Source organism: Temnothorax longispinosus, chromosome 5, assembly GCF_030848805.1.
Source record: "Temnothorax longispinosus isolate EJ_2023e chromosome 5, Tlon_JGU_v1, whole genome shotgun sequence".
Classification (NCBI taxonomy): domain Eukaryota; kingdom Metazoa; phylum Arthropoda; class Insecta; order Hymenoptera; family Formicidae; genus Temnothorax; species Temnothorax longispinosus.
This window is the reverse complement of record NC_092362.1, coordinates 6,015,800-6,032,139: the sequence shown is the minus strand read 5'-3', so window position 1 is coordinate 6,032,139 and position 16,340 is coordinate 6,015,800. Positions and strand designations below refer to the sequence as shown.

General features: G+C 37.3%; 1 protein-coding gene across 4 annotated transcripts; it reads right to left on the bottom strand.

Moving 5' to 3' along the window:
- Positions 1 to 339: 339 nt before the first annotated feature.
- Positions 340 to 15,111, bottom strand: LOC139813567 (uncharacterized). 4 transcript variants are annotated; one of them, XR_011732174.1, is made up of 3 exons: positions 14,474 to 15,111; positions 5,936 to 7,013; positions 340 to 5,735 (listed from the first exon to the last, which is right to left on the bottom strand). XR_011732174.1 is itself a non-coding variant. In XM_071779141.1 (2 exons), exons 1-2 carry the CDS (start codon positions 14,579 to 14,581, stop codon positions 6,726 to 6,728), a joined length of 396 nt encoding a protein of 131 aa, XP_071635242.1. In that variant the 5' UTR covers positions 14,582 to 15,111; the 3' UTR covers positions 340 to 6,725. The 4 variants fall into 4 exon arrangements, 1 of the variants encoding a protein (XP_071635242.1); XR_011732175.1 differs by having other exon boundaries at positions 340 to 5,065; XR_011732176.1 differs by having other exon boundaries at positions 340 to 3,050.
- Positions 15,112 to 16,340: the final 1,229 nt, after the last annotated feature.

Here is a 16,340-nt window from a genome sequence, read left to right as displayed (position 1 = left end):
CTATTAACCAGGTGGTTAAATATTTCCTGTTTCTTGTTTTTTTTTTTTTTTTTAATAATGCGTAAAGCCGTATAAATACGATAAACAATACTGTTTGAAATCCTTTATTTCACACGTCTCAGTCCGCTGCGTAATGCAACACAATATTTTAATTGTTTGCTGCATTAATTGTTGAATTTTCGTTCATATTATAATTTGAAACATTTTTTTATTTGCGTCTTTATTTTCAAAATAATACCATGTGCGTACTTGCATACTTCAGTATCTTATACATAATTATGAGTAAGGATAAGAATATAGGCTCAAGTAGTTCCAGGAATAAATAATTGGGAAATTAAGTAGTTTAAAACTTATTTATTGAACATGACATAAAAATCACGATACATAATAATGATAAACCGAGGTCTATTGTAAGCTTCAAAAACTTTAGATATATTATTTATTTATAATTTTCCAGTGCAATATGGCGCGCGCGCGCATTTTTCGCGTGGGTATGTGTGTGTGTGTATGTTGTGTATGTATTGTGTTGTGTGTAAACTCCTTATCAAACTCTAACGATGATTACTTTATACATATATGCATAATCATTACGCATGGAATGTGCACGCATCTTCTCGCTTTCGCTCGCATCTCTCTTCGACTACAAAATTCGCGGATAATTAGCGATCTCGACGACGATACGATAACCTATCTTCATCTTCGCGAAAGTGATTCTTCGTCTGAATTTCGATTTCGCGTCAACGTTTCCTCTCAATCAAATCTAGCGAATTGTCAAACTAAAAATTTACATTTTGCGTAGGATAAACAAATCGTGGACAGTCATCGGCACAAAGAACAGAGGTGTACAAAAAAGAACCTTATTGAAATAGCGTTAATAGTCAAGCCGATACTGAGGTTTGAATCAATAAGCAGTAAAGAACAGGGTTATTATTAATTTTCGATTTATACACGAACGTACTTACACACGTGCAAGAGTCACTGCAGCGTCTACCATTATAATCCTACGTTCTAACTTGTATCAAGACTTACTAAGAGGAATTTTTTTCAACATTTTTATTTGCCTGAGGAAAAATATCAGAAACGTGGCTTGGTATAAACGTTAATTCGTTCGTCGAAGTTTTCTTCTTTATATTGCTTTTGTAATTCTGTCGCTGCCAAAGAAAAACTCAGAGAGAAAACCAGATAGATTTCGAGAATTCATATATATAATCGATCATTGGCACGAATCAGTATCGTCGTCAGCGCTAAAGTCCAACGGAAAAAAGAAAAGCGAACGGGCTTCTTCGACACATATGCGATCGTCGAAAAATAAATATGTCATTGTAGACTGTAGAGAGATAGTGTATGAGTGAAGGGGAAGAACAGATGAGACGGCTTGATTCGAGCGCGCCAAATGAATGGGGATCCCCGATCGGGTCCCGCTCTACGCTACTTTTTTGTTGCTTTATTAATAATTGTGGGCTTTTGGCAGTGATATTCAATCGTCATGACTGAGGAGAAAGTACTTAAGTGATCGACGACGACGTTATATAGGCTTCGTCGAAGTAATCGCAAGTATTACTTTTGCGAGAAACGAATCTTTTTTTTTTTCGGTGTATAAATTAATTTTTGTTTAATGAAATGTCTCAAAACCGAATACAATTTAAATATTACTGTTCGTCTCTCTGTACATTAATAATCCTCTTCCGAATTCACATCGCGTATTGACAAGAATATATAATTTCCATATATATGTAGTATGCGGCGAGCTTAATATCGTGTTAACCTTTGCCGAAATGATTGATGCTGCAAAGAGGAAGGAAAGGACACGGGGAAACGTTTCTCGCTCTGTAAACTTGCAAAGGTCTTCTCCTCAGACACGCGCTAAAAATCCGCTCAAAATGTCCCGAGTGTGAAGTATAACAAATAACCATAAAACAGTAGTAGTAATACAAAAAATAGTCAAGTCATCGCGTAATAAATAATATATATACGTATACATATATTACGCGCGTATGCATGCATATATATTATTTATTCTCTATATATTATATAATGTATACATATATCTCTGCACGTGTATAGCTTTGCAATCGCGTTGCGACCGTAGAATGAAAGTGGATCGAGAGATCGTGGCGTTAAACGAAAATACATCTCTTTCGAGATCTCTTTCATAATTAAACAGCTTGAATCAAAGTGAGGATTGTACACGCTTAATAGGAAATTCAATGCATATTTCATTAATAAGGAGCGTAGAAAAGTCCCAATCCACGTTTACTCCGCGGTCCGAGGCCGCCGTAATGAATAGATCGTATATATTTTATATCTCATCAATTTCTAAATTCTAATAACACCTTTTTTTAATCAGTACGAATCAATCGGCGAAACCTTGGGAACGCGCGCGCACGAAATTGGATCGCGATATCCAGCTTGCACCAATGGCAGTACCGAGTCACGAAAGAGATAAATGTTAAGACAACGAATGCAAATAAAAAATAAAAATATATAAGCAAGAAATATCGTCAAGTTTTAATCAACTGTCGACAAGTTTGTTATAGTAGATCCAAGTGCCAAAAAGCTTCAAACTTAAAAATCGTAGCTTCCAATTTAATCATTAAAGTAAACTTAATGTAACGTTACGGAAGCTTTCCCAGAAGGCATAATATTATTATATATAAATCTATTATATATAATATATCTGCAATTTATATAAGAAGTGCAAAATGGATTAAATACGATCCCGTTGAACGTCGCGTGTCCCAATGCTCCGCCCAGCACCACGGCACATTGTCCTATACTTATTGATATTTATATTATTATTTTTTGTCTCTGTGTTCTTTTTTGTTTCACTAAAGCAGTCTTACATAAAGCGGCAACTTTTGGAAATTATTCGGTACATGTCTCCATACGCAAAATGAATCCTCAATCTGCTTTAGCACATATCGACCGACGTAAACAATCCTCTTTTTTTTTCTTCCTCTCCCTCTCCCTCTCTCTTTCTCTCCCTCTCCCTCTTTTCTTCATCTTCATCTCCCTGCTGTCTGCACCCGAAGAGAGAAATGTAGGTTGAGCTACGCAAATTTTCAAAATTTTCCGCGTGACGTCTACCGACTAAGCTTTCTCTTATCTTAAATCTGACGTGAGTCCGAAAGCGCGAATCGATTCATGTTAATCTGTTTTTTCTTGTATTATTTCACTTTTTATATTAAATCGAATTAAGTCGGGTTCTATGCCGTGTGGATTGTACTTTTAAAATCTGTTTGAAATTCTGACAGAAAATAAATAACTTTCGTTACTTTTTTTTAGACAAATATAACCGATAGACGCTTTCGGAGTTCAGACTCTTAATATTATATACACGTTAAAACGGACGTAAACGACTTCAAATGCTCGTGCGTCAGAATTTCTTCGTTTTTTTTTTCGAAAAAATTCAAAAGCAACGCTCTTTCTCTTTCCTGAGAAAAAAATTTATCTCCTCTTTATTGGAGCACCCTCGTGTTGTTCAGCCCAACCAAATAGAAGAACTCGTCATTTCGGTTTTCAAAGAACGCTGGTCTGCGATCGTTGAAGAATCGAAGCGTTCATCTCGTCCTAATCTCTATCTCTCCTCTAACCAGTTAATCGTTGCAGAGTAAATTCTACCTTAGCTTACGGTATCACAGAGTTACGCGGCATCGCTTAATTGCTCCCAGTTCGTAATCGCCGATACGCAACCGATAGAAAGAAAGCATGTAAATTATGCCCATCACGAGGAAAAACCGGAACTTTTGTAAAGTGCAAAGAACATCGAGTGTTAACCAATGTCCTAACAAGAAAATGAATTTAACTTGATTATTTAATCATTGAAAAAGTTGAATTGTAATATTATATAAATTGAAATTTATATTATTGTTAAATTTTTAAATTTTAAAATATAGTTTCTGCTTTTGATATGTTTTACTCGATACCTGTCATTTAATTGATTAATCCACAAGAAAAAAACTTTTCTCATTTATTAAAGTCGTGTGACAAATTATTTTTGGAATGACACATTCTTGGCGAAGAAGATATATTTCTTTCAAGAGAAATCTCATAACAGAAGTATAGCGCTTTTTTCTCTTAACACTCGAAGTTCGTTGCACGTGTGATCTGCAAGGGGCACACGTCCCTCTCCCGCACCTCTTTCTCACCGACCGACTCGACTTGTAACGCGAAACAATACACTATATAGATATATATATTTATATATTACATGTGACAAAATTAACAAGCGGTCTGTGGAGACGACGCGAAACAACAGATACGAGTAACTCGGGCGCGCGAGGAATTCCTCGGGGGGAAAACGTTGTGTACATCTTCGATGACGTGCGAGGAGTGACGATTCGTTTAAAAAAATATCTTTACCCGGCCCGCGCGTGATTTGAGAAGAGCGGAAATCTACGGAACGATAGCGTCCGCGAATCGCGCCTTTTACAATGCGACACGCGTGCACCGAGGAATGCGTCGTTAATGATACCGGATGCATCTGTCATGCTTCCCCATAGGCCGCGCTGTGCACTTTAGCGCTATCATATCATGCGCCATGTAACGTGAAAGAAACAGCAATATATTCGATAACTTGATATGCGTCAATAATTGTTTGATACGTTTCTAATTTTCTTTAGAGAAACAGTCGCGAGAGATTGATGCTCGAAATGTCTCCGAAGAAATTTAAAAATGTCAATCAAGTATCTCGAATTTATTTATATTCGCAGAATACGATCAAAGTTGTTTCCGTGCAATGATACTTGCATCACCCGAGGCTGTTTTTCAGATGTTCGTGCACATTACTCGACGCATCAGTTCTACGCGAAAGATGCTTTTCGTAGTTAAGTATGATACAATTAATATAATTTTGCGACGTTGAACAGGAAAGACACACGTGAAAATAATATCGGTTCTCTTAGGCTTCGCACGCTCGATGATCCGACCCGAAGTGCGCGCGCATGTGCGCACATTCATACGCGCTCCTGAATTACACGAGCAGTATTCTTCCTCCGCACGACAGGAATCCGATCCCGCAAAGGCGAGAAACTGCCGTTGCTGCTTCCGGCACGCAAACTCGAACCTAATTCGAACAACAACGAATGAGCCTCGCTGCTGTTTGACACTACGATAAAAACGACATTTTCGCGGCGCTTCTTACGCTAACGACTCTCTCTTTTGTACGTTGGCCCGTATTCGCACCGCGCATCTTGCGCCGACTCTGCCCTCATTTCATGCCGAATATATACTTCGTGTATTAATTAAGCAAATAAATAATGCAACCGGAACCGAACAGAGTCGCGCTCAGCGCGCTAAAAGTACGAGCCTCTTTAACGGTTTTTTGCGTGACGTATACTGATTAGAGAACGCTTTTCAGTCTAGGTTGCGAGAAAGTTAATTGGATGTTACGATTGGAGATATGCGGTTCTGTTTCCACGGTTAACGTGTTCCACGCGAAGGTAATTTTCAAGTGAAGAAATAATAAACGCATCAGCATCAAAAGGATGCCTGAAAGATGCTCGAAAGATGCCGAAAAGATTAGGGGGTATAGAGGAACATTTTAAAACGTTAGAATAATTTTTGTACCAATTTATGATTTCAGATTTTATATATACCAGATTATTATATCAGATTATTATACCAGATTTGAATGTCTTTCGGGCATCTTCATGATGTCCTTCCCACGGAAACCGGAAACACCTTCGCGCCCGCTGAATGTCTTTCTCTCTCTTCGATCTTCGTTCCCGATCGTCCTACGTTAGGAAAAGAACAACGTATAGAGCGCGACGCGCACGAGAAATCACGCGCGCGATTAAGGAACTTAACATTTAGGTCTGGCAACTCAAATGACTATTCCGTAACCGCGACTAACCGCGAGTCCGCGACATTCAACGTGCGAAACATTCGCGATTCGTGCGATCTCGATACGTAATCCTGTTTTATTATTATGTACCTCGCTTCCTTCCGCCGACTCCTTCCTCCTTCACGATTATCCTTCGACTCTCGAATCTCGATGATTTCCCGAAATCCTCGCTCTCACTTCGATCGACCGATCGGTTGCGATCCTTCCGTCCTCCTCGTTCCTTTTCTCCTGCCTCCACTCTTTTCTCTCGCCATCTTAAACAGATTCTCAAAATCCAAGAGAACGTAAGATCAGATTCTTGCTCGATATTGGCTCATCGATATTGTTTGGCCTTTATACGCCGACGTTGTCACGAAACTGGATGCCATCTTACAGATATTGCGGTCCAAAAGGAACGTCCCAAGCAGCTCTCTTCGCCCTCTCGAATGCTACCATCGTGCGATCGCTCGATCGAGTCTCTCGACCCGCGAAGATTCTTGACACGATCGACTATCGATATCCAGCGAGCCGAACACGCGGCTCGAGGACCGTTCAACCATCTTCTTCTCTTCCTTGTCCGTACTGGGCTAACAAACTTGAGCGTGCTCGCTTTCGAGCTGAACGTGTGCGAACTTTCTCTCTTCCTTCTTCTTTCATACATTCGTGCATCTTCCTCTCTCTCGATTCTTCTCCCTCGTATTCGCACACATTCCCCGTTTCCTCCGTCATTATTATCTCTTCCTCCTTTCTTTCTCCTTTACCAAGCTGAAGGCCGATCCGGACACGAGCGTGCCACCACGTTGCGGCTCGACTCGGATACGTTAACGGGTGCCGAAGTGCGTCGAATCTCGATCGGTTTTGAGCCGGACGCGGGCGGCCGGCCCAAAACCCCTTGACTGTTTCACGATAGGTTCCGTTGATCTTCCGCGCAATCTTCCGCCTTCTTCAACGAGCGCTTTAGCTTGTCGACCAGTCGATTATGGAACTTGTTGAGGGAGTTTGAGCTGCCGGTCTTCGGCGGAGACGTGCCTGTGCTCTTGCTCGGGCTCTGAAGAGAGCTCTGGGACGCTCTCGAGGACGTTCTCGAGAAGTGCCGCGAGGTCGTGGACCGATGCGCCGGCGAGGTGAGAAAATCGGAACCGGGGGAGGTCGACAATGACGGACCCTCCGACTTGGAACATTCAGACACCTGCGATCAGAAAAATGTATGTTCCGGATTATAGCACGAGGAAAACTTCCTGGCTAAAATTTTCCATGATTACGACAGTAATCAGCTCGTTTTTAGTTATCGCTGTCTTATCATGTGCATTATTAGCATTAAACTTATAAAGATCCTTTTTATAAATAACTTTTATACATATGTATTTATTTCTTGATATATAGCTGAAACACTAATAACTGTTATTAAAAGAAACAAATGCGTCACATGTACTTCATCGAACTAGAATTCTAAATATTGCCTTAGTATAAATTACCCCAACAGAGCTCTTTTTAATTGAATAAAATATCGGCCACGTCTGATTTTAGATAGAGCATTTGAACGTATTTTAAAACCGGTCTATCTTGAAGAGATATGAACTATTATACCTCTTTTTTTTAAATTGATGGTAATAAGGAAAGAGAAACGACTTTTTCAGTCAGTTACCTGAGTAAATTTCTACAGAGCGAGCGCCGAGTTTATTCAGAACAATATTTTTCGCGCTTATTTATACGCACGAAGGATAAAGTTAACAAGTGTCTGAATTATCGCGGATTCGGCCGTACGTTGATGAAAAGAAATAAAATGACATAAGTACCTAAGTGCTTTCCTTGGCTGTAGAATGTTTATTTTTCCCTGTATATAAACAGACTAATATATCTCGCAATTAGTCTCTATCGTATAATAACGATTAAATATAGAAAAAATATATCTATAATGTATAACTTCGTTTTGTATATGATACATAATGAAGAGTTAATTTCCGTCACGGATAATGCGTTCTACCGTTATAAAAACGCGTGAACGGGATATTTTTAATCAACTCTTTGTCCTTCCATGTCGATATTTAGAGCCAACTCGAGCACGTGACATTGAAAGTTGCAAGTACGCAGTACGAGACAGATACGATTATTACTGCCAGAACGCATTCTGGCCATTAACGCAATCTCACGAGAAATCATTATACCAATTATATAACGCGAAGCTGTTAGTTTGTACACTGCGCATTTTTTAATCCATGCAACGTGCATGGATTATCGCGATATGGCTATATCAACGCCTAATTATAACCACGCACACACTTTCGTCGAGCTTTTTTTGTTTACGCGGATCATATCGGAGAACTACTAAAAAATGTCCGCGAAATTTGTTAATAATGCTGAATTTAGATGTAAATTTATGCATTTAGATTTACATATAAATTTCGATAACAATATTCCAAAAATCTCTGTAAATCATATTCGAATTAATTCCGAAAGCTGGCAATAAATGAAATATATGCCTGCTAGCATTAATAATCAAAATACATTTAATTATGGAATTAATTATTTTCGATTTGTTTGAAGAATTAAATTAATATATAATGTTAAATTATTATTTGTTTTTTTCTCAGGTAATTATTTAGAAATTTAATTATTTCTGCAATTTGTTACAACATTTGTAAATGCTTTAATTAAAAAAAAAAAAAAAATAAACCTGTACGTTATCTATTATTGACAAACTTTAAGCTATGCACAGATGTTAATTATTAAACGAGAATAGATTTATTCATTGCGGTCGATGTGAAACTCGGAATATTAATGAATCGTTGAACAAACGAACTGTGGCAAATAGGTTCCGAACACCTGTTCTGAACTTGTCCTATACACCGATAACACGGCGAATCGATCGTTGTTCTTATTTTCAACACTTCTATTTTTATCTCACTTTAACGCTTCGATAAGAGGTTCTTTATAAATATGAGTCAGGGATCGCGGTAAGATTAAGTGAGAAACATTTATAGACAACAAACTTCGTTTGCGCGCGTGTATCAGTACACATTGCGTCGCATTTCGCCTGTGATATGTGGATTGCGTAACCGCACGTAATACAACAGCGAGAGTAGATTCGGTGAGGTTGGAGCCGTAGACAGAACGAGTTAGTCGCAGTGACAATAAAGATTATATTTGAATAAGAAGGATTATATTCGTCGAGAATTTTAAATAATTTATTTTAGTAAATAATCTTTACGCATCTCACATGTCTACTAGAAATTATAGAAGATAACTATAATATGGCAAAATATTAAGAAATTTTAGCATGTTTAGAAAATATAAAGTTCTTTAAAATAAAGAAAATTAAAAAAAAACGTTTTATTAAATTTTTATTAGAATATAAAAACAGATGTTCTTATTTTTTATTTAAGAATAAAATTTCTTGGTGATAAATAAAATCTATTTCAGAGAATATGAGAATCACTGCGTGAACTAGCTATCGTCATTCGATCTCATTTGCTGTTACTGTGTATGTGTAAAAGGAGGGAAGCTTACACACGAAACAAATCTGACCTAATCGGCCACTTACCGCTGCCTACCGTGATGACAATACGAGCACGTGGTCGCAAGTTCAGCGGGGATCGTACGTGGAGAAGGGCACGTACGCCGCGCCGCGGCCGTAAGCGCGATGAATGTATTACGCGTGCGTCATATGCGCGATACACGATACTTTTTCCGATCTTTATCCCACTTCGGCGCTGAATAATTCAAGATGACTCGGCCTGTCCGCGTTCGAGAACCTTGCCGGTATCGTGCCCGTAAGATTCCCTCGATAGCTACGTGTGTCGTGTGCGTGTGTCGTGTGCGTGTGTCGTGTGCGCAATATGATAAAGATAATATAATTAGGGAAAATGTATGAACGCATATATTACTGACTATCCTATTTATAAATAGAGGATTGATTTCCTTGGAGCTATAAGAGCTATTGCGATTTTAAGTTTTACCATCGTTTTGATTGTCTCAAAATATCCTGCTTGTAAATTATGTGATGCTGTGCAATTTCGATGTAATTATGTATTTATCATGCAAATTCCGCGTTACGATGTAAAAGGATAAACTGTTTACTATTTTAGCGTCTTATCTGCAGGCGAATATATAGATATTTTGAAAAAAATGAGAATTAACAGTAAAAATATATTTCTATTTGAAACATGAGATTAATTTTTTAAAGGAAAGTTCAGAATAATTTATTAAAATATTGATTATAATATAGATTTGGACTCAAGTCATTAAAGTAGATTTAAGCTTGAAGCAATTGAGATGAGGTGATTTTATTGCTTTGCGCGGCGTGTCTTTCGTTTTTCCAGCCTGCTCGAAGCGTTTATTTTGAAAACGGATTCTGTCGTATTACATGACTTATTAGATTAGAAAGGTGATGAGATTAGATATCGATACGAGAGAGCTGCTGTTTTATCAGCTGCTGCCAAATTTGCCGGTTCTTTCAAAATAAACGTCCTACTTGATTCTTTTATTTAACAAATAGATAGGGAAAAGGATATTCGCGTCTTCACTTTTTGCCGATCATTCTTTGTGCGTCGTTTCCATCTACAAACCACCGGCTTTCGTACTTTATCCTCGCTTTAAGTGTAGCAGGCCAAGTTCAAGAAACGGCATCGCGAAAATACTCAGGGCGCAACCGAAGATTGTTAACTTTACATAAAATGAAAACAGTTATGTCACCTCATCGCCTTGTGCCTTGTAAATATTCTTTTCACTCGCGCATGACTCTTGTCGCGATTCTTGTTAAAACCGTAATATTCCCGTAATAAAGCATTCTCTTCACGGTTGAAGAGTTATGGAATTATTTCATTCTTGCGCCGAGTCTTTTAAGAAGTTTTCCAATTTTGTACTTACTATCATTAACTACATGAAAAAAGTACAAATTTAAATTTTTTTTACAAAATTAATAGTTTTTTTTCTTAATATTATATCTAATCATAATTTAAAATATTATTGCAAATGAGAAAAAAACTTCATGAGGAAACTTCACGTCTAGCGTATTATGTAACACATTAGGTAACAACAAACTTCTATTATTATCAGCAAATTATCGTTATTACTTCACGAAGCAGTGTCGAGAATTTATCAAAGGATTTAAAATATGAGCATAAGAATAGAAAACTAACAATGAAACTCTCGTCACAATGATTTCTTACAAATTATGCGACTGAAGAATATTTAAATATGGATTCTCAATGTGTCAAAATACGTTAATTGGTTTAAACTAACATAGCGAATGATTCATAGAATTATATATGACATCATAAATAACAATTTTGGAAAATCCAAATTTTATCCGAGTTTTATCATATCAATATTGATAATCAATCTTTTGAAAGATTATTAATTTTAATTGTCAGCAAGATTAAATACGCGATATATAAATATACACACTATTATATTTATTACGTATTACGTGATTATGAATGAATGGATCGACAGATGAGGGACTTTTGATAACTGAGAATCTCACCGTATGAAAGTTCACCGCATGATACATTGCAAAACCAACTGACCAAAGCTTGCGCAATGTCGCGTCACATATATAAAGTACATGGTGTTCTAAACCTATAGGGACGTCTGTGTCCATTAGAAATGATTGAACAAACAATTTATTTCACCCTCGTATAAATCTGATCACTATATGATATAAACGTCTCAATTTACCTCGACATTACTTTAATCTTGAATTTAATTTATATCATAAATAAAATCTGTTTATAAAATTATTTAAAAATAATTTATAATTAAATTGTAATAATTAATATTCTGTCATTGTTTTGTTTATTCATTCTCTGATATTCAATTACTCAAATTTCGAATTTAAAAAAATTTTTACTTAGGATAAGTATGACCGTCAAAGATATATACATATATAAGATATTCGAATAAGACGGAGTAATAAGTGACATTTGCATAAGGAAATACTATGGTAAATAAAAATATTATTATTATTATGCCCGAACTTCTCATATAGGTATCTATTGGCGCATTAATGATTATGATAATTTCGCGCGTATAACTCTCGTTAACCCTCCGTAGGTGCGTAGGGTATCTTACAATTTTACACCCTACAACAACTTGTAAACTATGAATGTTCTAGACTTATTTTAATACAGAACCGATTATAAAAAAAAAACATTAAAATTGAAATTTCAATATGTTAATATGCGCTTTAAGATATGTGCAACAATGAATAATATCAAACAGAAAACAACGAATATTAATTGATTTAATATTTATAGTTATAATAAATAACGTGGAATGTAATTTACATCTCACGCGCTTTTTTACGTTTGAAATTCTCACGCGCTTACTGGAGGGTTAATTAATATTTGTAATTGCCGTTGTCACTGTACACTGTAAATTCGTTTCATACGTAAATGACGGATAAATACAAAAGTCGCAATGCCATCGGCGACATTTGCGATAACATTTACGAGCGCAGTAAACCGCGTACCGCATGCAATTCGACATTATGCGCATAACTGCCTACGTCGTGATAAAAATAAACTAGCCGGCGCACATATCCGCCGGGACACGTGGTTCCCATCGTCACTTATTATTGACTGTGCTTGTTCGGTGTCTGCAAATACAATTTCGCCGGACTTTTAGCGACGCCAAGGGGAAACCGGTTCCGAGTGCGGCGAGTTGATCTTTTACGGCAACGATTTCACGAGAAAAAAAGGCCCGACTTTTTCCGAGCTATTTTATCGACGAATGCCGGACGCGAAGAGAACGATCGACGTTGAAGTTTAGAAGAAGCTATCAATCTCCATTGCGGCATATGTCGCAAACTTTCTCGCGGTTAAAATTTCTATGACAGAGATAACTTCTCTTTAATGTAAACTCGGAAAATTTAATTTAATATTTTAAAAACCATAAGAGAACTCTTACAAGTTCAAAACATCCCAAGTTAATACGTATACGAAATCTTTCTATTCTAGCCAAACTCGTTATTGTCAGATTAATTTTACGTTAACGAAATTTTAGTTCTAGAGATGCGCGTATTACGTAATTCGAAATTAATTCTCATACTCTCAATTATTCTGATCTTGATGTGAAAAGATTGTTTTCATTTTATATTTAAAAATAACGCACACAAAAAAACATGTAAAAACTGTAATGCATACACATTGCAAAAACGTAACAGAGTATCGGGACAAATCTTAAAAGACTCTATATACAAAGTGTCTGTGAGAATGAGATTTTATAGTACGCGTCTTTATCGGAATTTGGATTTAACTATTTGGCAAAAATTTAGATTTACAATAAAATCACCTCCGTTGTCCTTTCGTCATGTCACAATTTTGCGAAGACCGACGGAGACCTTGTGCAATTCTTTCGCGTCGGTCCGCAATCCCAAAATCGTGTAAAAACTACGCTCGACAAAAAAAAATATGCGCATTACGATTTTCCTTAGGCTAAAAGGACATTATTTTCGGTGCACGTTTTCAATGCTGTTGCGCTGGTCATACGCGCAACGATATAATATGCGGATGACGCATCAAAATCGGTCGCTGGCGCCAGCATTGTTAAAAGTCACCGTCTCTTGCAATTTTGTAAAACGGTATCCCCACTACGCATGTAAGTTTTCAAGAGAGAGATTAGATTATCTTGCAAACTTATTTCTCTCTCTCTTTTTCTCTCTCTCTCTCTCTCTCTCTCGTACATTACCGTCGATAAGCGATTAAAGTAATATATACATACTTAACAATGAAGACGCGCAGTTACGTCACTGGCGCTCTGTCGACATGAACTGGATTGTTTCAACAACCGTTTGTTATCTAAATTTAGTATAATATCTTGCAAATTAAAATCGCCTTGGAGAGCTTCGAAATTTTGTGACGCGTTGAAACAATCACGCACCATAATTAATGTTTATCAACATCCGATCTTTTTTCGGCGGCTTGTATCGCTATGTTATGCAACGGTTCGTACGATACGAATGAAAAGATTAAACTCCTATTCTTTTCAATACGAAACGAAAAAAAGTCGTGCACAAAGTTGTACGCGATTTTCTTTCGCGTCCATTGTCTAATACCGTACATGTTAATTTTCTTATCCGTGATAGCGTGAAATTATAATTTTTATACTAATTTTCTCGAAGAATCATCTTCGTGTTTTAAATATATTGCCAATAATGCACATAATTGCCTACATTAGATTACTTTTTTATATTTGGTACAGCGTTTTTCAACTATAGCGCTTTGCGAAACGACAACATTTGTTAGACTTTTAGCAATTTTATATTTCTCAAGAGAGTTCTACTATTTAATGTCAATTTCGTTTCATGTACTTATTCATTATACGGACGTCACTTTTAAAATAAATATATTTAATTATCATTATTTCAACAAATAGTATAAATAGGTTAAATCGATGAATTTTCAAGTAGAAAAAAAATTGAAAGTGGCGTTTGTATAATGAATAAGTTACCCGTTTTACATTTCTACCTACTTTGTATCGTAAATAGAGGCACGGAAATTTAAACATAAATGATGATGACATATGCGCGTCTTAACGGTCCCGCAATTTTCCACCTGTCTCACTCACGTCAGTCGAGAGAGCGTTCGGTCACTCGAAGCGTATTTGAAAAAACGCCGCACCGTGTAAAGTAAACGTCAATTCACTCACCTTCCGGCTGCGACAGGCCTGCGGATTCGAGCACTCGGACGACCGCCGATTCCGATTAGTCTTGTAAATGTCCCATTCGTTTTTCACCACGGGCATCATAAACGCCATCTCGTCGGCTTTTATTGTCCCGTCTCCGTTTCACACGTCTGCTCGGTCGGCTCGTCCCTCCCTTTACCTTCTTCTTTCTCTGTCGCTCTCGTAGCTTCTCGTAGCTTATCCTGACTTCTCCTTTTCTAGAAAGTTTTGACACCTTGCTATGCGAGAATGAGAGAGAAGGCCGATCTTTACACTGACGTGTCGGCAGGTTTTTGTTCGGATTCTCGACGCTGATTCGCGATCGCACAATTCCGCTCCGTGATTAATCGCGAGCGATGTCGATTCACGTTGACGATGCTGACGACGTTGACGTCCGTGACGACGACCGTTACGTCCTGCAGATCGAACTGGAAAAGTTAATACACGTCGCGCTTGCACAAGTGCGTTTGCGATGTGTGCGTGCGTCTTTCTTTTCTCTGTTCGTTTCGTTTAGCTATATACGGCGTATTCGCCTATTCCGGCAATTCGTTTCTGAACTTCACGTCCGTACAATGCGGCAGTTCGCTACGGAATAAGCACGCCGGTCCCGCGCGTGGACGAGCGAGGGTCTCGCGAGTCGTGACGGAGACTGGTGGGAACGGACGAGCGCATCCATTGGCTGCTGTTGAGGCGGGACACCTACGTCACGAGTTACCATTGATTTTTCAATGTTGATACACACAGCGGCGTGGTGACGAGCCGGATTTAATTTTTGGCGGCGCGACGTCTTATTAGTTAGCGGAACAAATTAAGCAGAACTAATTCTAACTAATATTTTTATTTGTTCCTCATTTGTTGCTAAAAAGTTGCCAAAGAAGAAAAAATTGGTTGCTTTGTAAGTTTTCTTAAAAAATTGATGTTCTGCTAAAGAAAGATTAAGTTAGCGGGTCAATATATAAATGTTAGCGTACGTTTTTACTAATTGAAGAAACGTAACGATTCTTGGATAAAGCCTTTCTGAGCCTTTTTTCTCGCGTAATTTATGTTTGAGTACTTTTTAATGAAAAGTAGATCACAGCGGATATACTGAATAGTTCAAACTTGTGAAAATATTGTTTTGTTAATGATACCACGTACCTAAATGTAATTTTCAAAACAGGTAAAAAAAGGCGCCAAGTACACATTTACAATATAGATTAATGATAGGTACGCGCGATTCACTTACGTGTACAAGATAAACGCCTATTGTTTTCTATTTTGTATACATTCAGTATAATTATGTTTTTTTTATTTGGAGGGGTAAAAGCCATAGGGGTGTAAGTCTAATTTTTTAAAATATTTACACAGCACTATAGCTTTTATCTCTCTATTTAAAGGCGCACATTATGTCATTGGTTGATGTTCGGTTGAATTTGTTTGGCCGAAACGGTCGTTTACTGTAAGTTTTAACACGATATCATGTACACGGTTTGGCGTGAAAACGTGAGCTTGTGTTACCGCAGAGAGAAAAAAAGACTTTAAAAATCTCGAGATTTCCCGTGTACAAGGATTTTCACGTAAATTTAACAATGTAATGACTTGGAAAGCGGTACTTGAAACCCGTATCAACTACAGGTTCTTAGAGGTGCGCTCAGATCGCCATTGATGCCATTTGGTTACTGCAGAGCGCACCAGCCAGCTGACATCAGATTTTGCGAGATTGCGAAAAGAGAAAGAGAGAAAGGGAGAAGATTAATTTTAATTTCTTCTAATTTTATTTTAATTATATCTGTTGTTAATCGTTTAATTAGCTATTTTATTAAAAATAATTCGTTTATTACTTTCATGAGATTTCTCAGATATATCCAATTCA

Excerpts from the sequence above, each read along its gene's own strand:
- LOC139813567 (XM_071779141.1), bottom strand. The coding sequence starts at position 14,581 with ATGGCGTTTATGATGCCCGTGGTGAAAAACGAATGGGACATTTACAAG. Across the intron at positions 7,014-14,473 it reads AGGCCTGTCGCAGCCGGAAG|GTGTCTGAATGTTCCAAGTC; the intron begins GTGAGTGAATTG and ends TTCTGATCGCAG.